This window comes from Corylus avellana, chromosome ca5 (genome assembly GCF_901000735.1).
Source record: "Corylus avellana chromosome ca5, CavTom2PMs-1.0".
Lineage (NCBI taxonomy): Eukaryota > Viridiplantae > Streptophyta > Magnoliopsida > Fagales > Betulaceae > Corylus > Corylus avellana.
Window position 1 is genome coordinate 2,093,986 of NC_081545.1, and position 5,250 is coordinate 2,099,235.

At 35.8% G+C, this 5,250-nt stretch overlaps 1 protein-coding gene across 1 annotated transcript; it reads left to right on the forward strand.

Moving 5' to 3' along the window:
• The first annotated feature begins 907 nt into the window (after window positions 1-907).
• Window positions 908-4,740, forward strand: LOC132181467 (rho GDP-dissociation inhibitor 1-like). Its single transcript, XM_059594701.1, has 5 exons — window positions 908-1,655; window positions 1,774-1,840; window positions 2,675-2,893; window positions 2,979-3,103; window positions 4,462-4,740. Exons 1-5 carry the CDS (start codon window positions 1,407-1,409, stop codon window positions 4,537-4,539), a joined length of 738 nt encoding a protein of 245 aa, XP_059450684.1. The 5' UTR covers window positions 908-1,406; the 3' UTR covers window positions 4,540-4,740.
• The last annotated feature ends 510 nt before the right edge of the window (window positions 4,741-5,250 follow it).

Consider the following 5,250-nt stretch of genomic DNA (forward strand, 5'->3'; position numbering starts at 1 on the left):
TCAATCAATTTACCTCCTCAGTTAGTTTTAGCCGTTAACTTCTAACTAAAATTCTTAAAAAGACCAAATTGCCCTTCAATTTTCCTTTTTTAAAAAAATTATTTTTTTTTATAAAAAAAATTGAGGAAAAAATGGGTCCTAAGGTCACCTTTTGACCTGTGGGTCAGGTCATGACCCACGCTGGGTTGCGGCCGTGACCAATGGGTTTGCTAACCCACGGCGCCTGGGTCCGTGGGTCAATTTTTTTTTTAAAAAAAACATAACTTTATTTATTTTTTTTAATTTTTAATTTGAAATTAAGGGTAAATTTAGAATTTTATAAAAAAATACGGGTATAAACGTGATTTTATCACTTTTAACATTTAAATCTGACGGAGATGATAAATTAATTGAAATTGAAAGTTAATGGGTGTGAATTGATAATTTTTAAATTTTGAGGGATTTTTTCAAAACGCCCAATAATTTAAAGGTCTAAAGTGAAGTTTCCTATAAAAGAACCTTTGACCCACGGTAACCCAGATGGGTCTCAACCAGAGACCCATGGCAGGGTCTGGCTAGACCCATGGCTGGGTCACGGCTGCGATCTAGTGTGGGTCAACAAACCCACTCAGGTTTAGCCGTGATCCAACCATGGGCCAGGTCGTGACCCACGCTAGGTCGCAGCTAGACTTGTGTGATTTTGCAGACCCACGCTGGGTCTGGCCATGACCCGCCAGACCCGCCTCAGTATCTAAATTTCAACTTTCTTCAATCAAGCAATATGAAAACAAAAAAAACAAAAAAACAAAAAAAAAAAGAGGAGATTTATTGAAGTCAAAGGATACACACGACTAATCACGTCTACTCCCCAAAACACTTTTAGCTTATCATTTATGAAAGACTCTTGAATCGTGCATTACTGCTAGAATGTGAGTGCATTAGTGTCTGTCACGTTCTCTCTCCCTCTCTGACTTATATTTCGGATCACCACAGGAATTTTTCTCTGTCATGTGGAAAGGATTTAACCAAACCACCTCAAATTTCTCCTCTTTCCTCTGACATTTTCAACAACCCACCACACAAAGCTAGGAGACAAGACAATCCCAGTGTTCTCTTTTGTCTTTCTTTCTGCTTTTTTGTTTCTGTGTCTTTGTTTTTTTTTGGCTACCATTTGTTTGTTTTTCTGAAACAGAGACAATTACTGCCTTTCGGGGTTTGTTTTCATACAACAAATCCTTTCAGGAAAAAAAAAAAAAACTTTTTTTGTTTTATTTTCCAATATGAGTTCAGTTTTTCCTTTATGGGATTTTCTTATTTTTCTGTATGCATAGAAACATAGTCTTTGTTTTTATGTTCGGCTTGGTGGGTTTGCTTTGCTTTCGTGCAATTTGTGATATTTATTCTTTCCTGTGAGCGTTGACGAGTTGATGTCTTTGGCTGTTGGAGTTGTTTCAAGTTCCAAGAACATGGGGTTTGATGAAAACAAGGAGGGAGGTGAGAAGAGTACAAGAGAAACAGTGGAAGCAAATCGAGAGGCTGATGGCGAGGGAGGGAGGATAAGCAGACAGGTGAGTGAGGCTTCTCTGTATGCAACTGAGGAAGAGGAAGATGATGAGGGAAACAAATTAGAGTTGGGCCCTCAGTACACTCTCAAACAACAGCTTGAGAAGGATAAGGTTTGTTTCTGCTGAAATCAAAGGCTTAAAAAACAATAGAAATTCTATTCTGTTTCTTTTTTTCTTGTTTTTTTTTTTTTTTGGTTCCTTTTTTGGGGGTTGAATCTTGAGAATTCAGGATGATGAGAGCCTGAGGAGATGGAAGGAACAGCTGCTTGGGAGTGTTGATCTTAACAATGCTGCAGGTATTCAATTATTATATTACTAACTAAAATTTATGATGCTGAGGAAAGAAAACAAAATTTTATGATATTATTCGAATTCAATTTTTCAGAATATTCATAATTTATCCATTCCTTTTACTTTAATCTTCAATGTTGATGATTATCAATTATCAAACTGTATAATTGACAGAAAACTACTTATAAAAAAAAATTAATTGACAGATAATGATAAATCTGGACCTTTTTTTTTTTTTTTTTTTTTTTTTAAGTAAAAGGAATTGATGATATATTTCAAACTTTTTAATTTGAGGCTGTAAAGATTTCATATTTCAACTCTTCCCTCACATGATACTCTAATATTTGATGATAAATATTAAAGTAGAAACTTCTTAATTTCTTGCCTTTCTTCTGCCTAATATATAATTCCTGCATCCTGTGAACGGATAGTTTTAAAATAATTGATCTCTAAACGCACTTGAAGTTTATAATATGCTTGCTTGTGAGGAAATGGGATTCAAGTATTTTGACATGGTGTTCAACTTAGGATTCTCATTATTTTTAGTCAATTATTGGTGATTTTTTCATATTGCAACTTACCTCATTGAGTCATTTCTATCAGTGAGCTGTACTGAATTCAGGAAATTAGCAACCCTCTCTACTTGTTTGGTGGTAGTTATGTTATTTGCAAATCAGAATTTGGTTTTTTGCATTATTTTCCCATCTATGATAGTTTATACTCCTTGCTGAGGCATTTTATATCAACCAAGGAAAGCCTTATCCAATCTCTTTCTTTAAGAGACCAAAAAAAATGTAATTATGCAGTAAAATTCTTGTTATATGTGTCTTCTATTGCAGAAACTCTTGACCCAGATGTCAAGATCCTTAGTCTGTCAATCATCTCGCCCAGCCGATCTGACATTGTTCTTCCTATTCCTGAAGATGGAAATCCCAAAGGATCATGGTTTACATTGAAAGAAGGAAGTAAATACCGCCTAAAATTCTCCTTCCAAGTGAACAATAACATTGTATCTGGTCTTAAGTACACCAACACTGTTTGGAAATCTGGTATCAAGGGTAAGTTATCAGTGTTCTTAGAATTGCCAAAACTTCATAAAATTTAAACAACTGAACCTTTCTCTCACGGTGAGTCTTATCTCAGTGGACAGCTCAAAAGAGATGCTTGGGACATTCAGTCCTCAGCTAGAGCCTTATGTACATGTGATGCCAGAAGAGAGCACCCCTTCTGGCATTTTTGCCAGAGGATCATATTCTGCTAGATCAAAGGTAAGTTCAACCACAATTGTTCTCTTTAACTAATACACCATGTACTCAATTACTCATCTATGAGACTAATGAAATTTTGTGGATATTCTGGACAAAATTCCCAGACATTTATGTACTCTATGTATGGTACTGAATCTATGCATTGATGTTGTTGCTTCAGAGCTTCTGTTGTTTAAAGGTATACTTGAAGAAAGAATTAATAATGGACCTTAGGTTCAAAAGAGATGCCGGTGGACTTTAGCTTCGAAAGAATTTACCCTCCCCTTGAAATGCCTTCCCCATCTAGGGCAAATGTAGAAATGAACTGAGGTGCTTTGGACTTGACTTCCATCAAATGTGTCTCTTTGAACCTCCCAAATGTCCCCTTTCCTAGTGAATCTTTCAATTCCAACTTGATTTAGCAGTTGCTTGCCGAATCTAATGAAGTTGCCAAAACATGTTCTAAAAATTTCAGATTTATTTAGACTTTATGAAGGATCTATATAATCCAACTTGACAGTTGAAACTGCTATATATGCCTGAATAAAGATCCAAATATATGAGTCCTGATATGCAACATTTCAGTAAGGAAATCTAATCTGTGTGTTAAGATCTATGTTCATGAATTCATTCCAAGCAAGTCCTGATTTCTGACATTCTACCTGTCTTGCATTGTTGAAACCTCTAGTCTATTCCTGTAAGAATTATTGGATGTAGCTTTCTAACTTGGTCTGGATTTGTGTTTATTGTTTCTTTCCCTACCTATAGAAAGATGCTCTTACAAGCCAATTACTAAACTCCTTGTTTCCTCTAGCCCATTAAGATTTCCATTTTCAACTTGTCTCTATACAAGGTTCTGCCAATGAAATTATAATGTAGAAAGAAGTCAAATTGTCCCACTTTACAGAGGATGGTCTGTGGTCTCTAATTTGCCATTTTATCTGGTAAACATATTGACAATGAATTTACTGTTGTTTGGCCAACTTTGCAACAGTTATGGCCCATGCTGAACTGTTCACTTATTTCTTGATGTAGACTTGATATGCTTGCCCTTTATTTTTTGGCTTTTTGATGTGAATTGTGCTGAACAACTTAAGACAAGTCTCAATCAATGTCTTGGTACCACAAGCCGAACTAGGGTCCGTTTGCATTTACGATTTCAAAACATGCAATTTAAAAAATGACGATTTGATTTGAAAATGCAATTAGGCGTTCGGTAAAATCGCACGTTTGGCATGTGAAATTGCAAGGCCAAACTGACTCTAAGACCTAGAGTGCAACAATTACTCTTTAATACCTTTTTGTTACTAAACTTATCTTTATGGTTGCAGTAATATTGTTACCACCATCCAGTCTCATGTATCCTTTCTCCTTTGCAGTTTCTTGATGATGATAACAAGTGCTACTTGGAGATCAACTATACCTTCAGCATCCGAAAGGAATGGGCTGCTACCTAACTGAGAAACTTACCGACGAACCCTAGCATATCCTATTATTCAGTTGATGTTATTTAATCAGTTGATGTTATTCAGTTGATGTTATTTAATCATAATCAGATTTAGATTTCCATAAAATTTGACTGTAAGAGAGAAGAGTGTATGTGTGAGAAATTCTTTGGTGACTGCCTTTATAAAGGAGAAGTTAGATTGTTTTTTTCATACTCTTCCCTGCACTACCATTATTTGCAAAGTCTAAGCTCACTGGGTTTCATCTTTCTATCAGTGGTTGTAAAGCATTTGCCTTAGCAAAACAATATAATAAGAAAAAAGAAAGAGAAACAAAAAAAAAAAAGTTGTAAAGCAGTAGATAGTGGGATGTTGAGATTTTTTTTAAAAAAAGTAGATAGTGCCTTCCCTTCTTTTTTTTAAAAAAAATTTTTATTTATTTTTTATTCTAAAAGGCAGGAAGGGGCGACAAGTGTAATTTCCTTTCTTGGGCGTGACCATCGGGGTTTCCACCCACTGTGGAATGTTCGGTTTGAGCCATAGCTACTGCTTAGAAAGATGAGTCCATCACCCCGCCCCATCAAAGTGCAAGTTGGTAAAGCTCCTTCTTAGTAGCATCTGGTTCGCGGACTACTACCGCAAGTGGGTTCGAACCCGTGACCACTAGAAAGAAAGGATGGGGGAAATTGAACCTTATCCCCTGTTATTTTACCAACTCAAGTA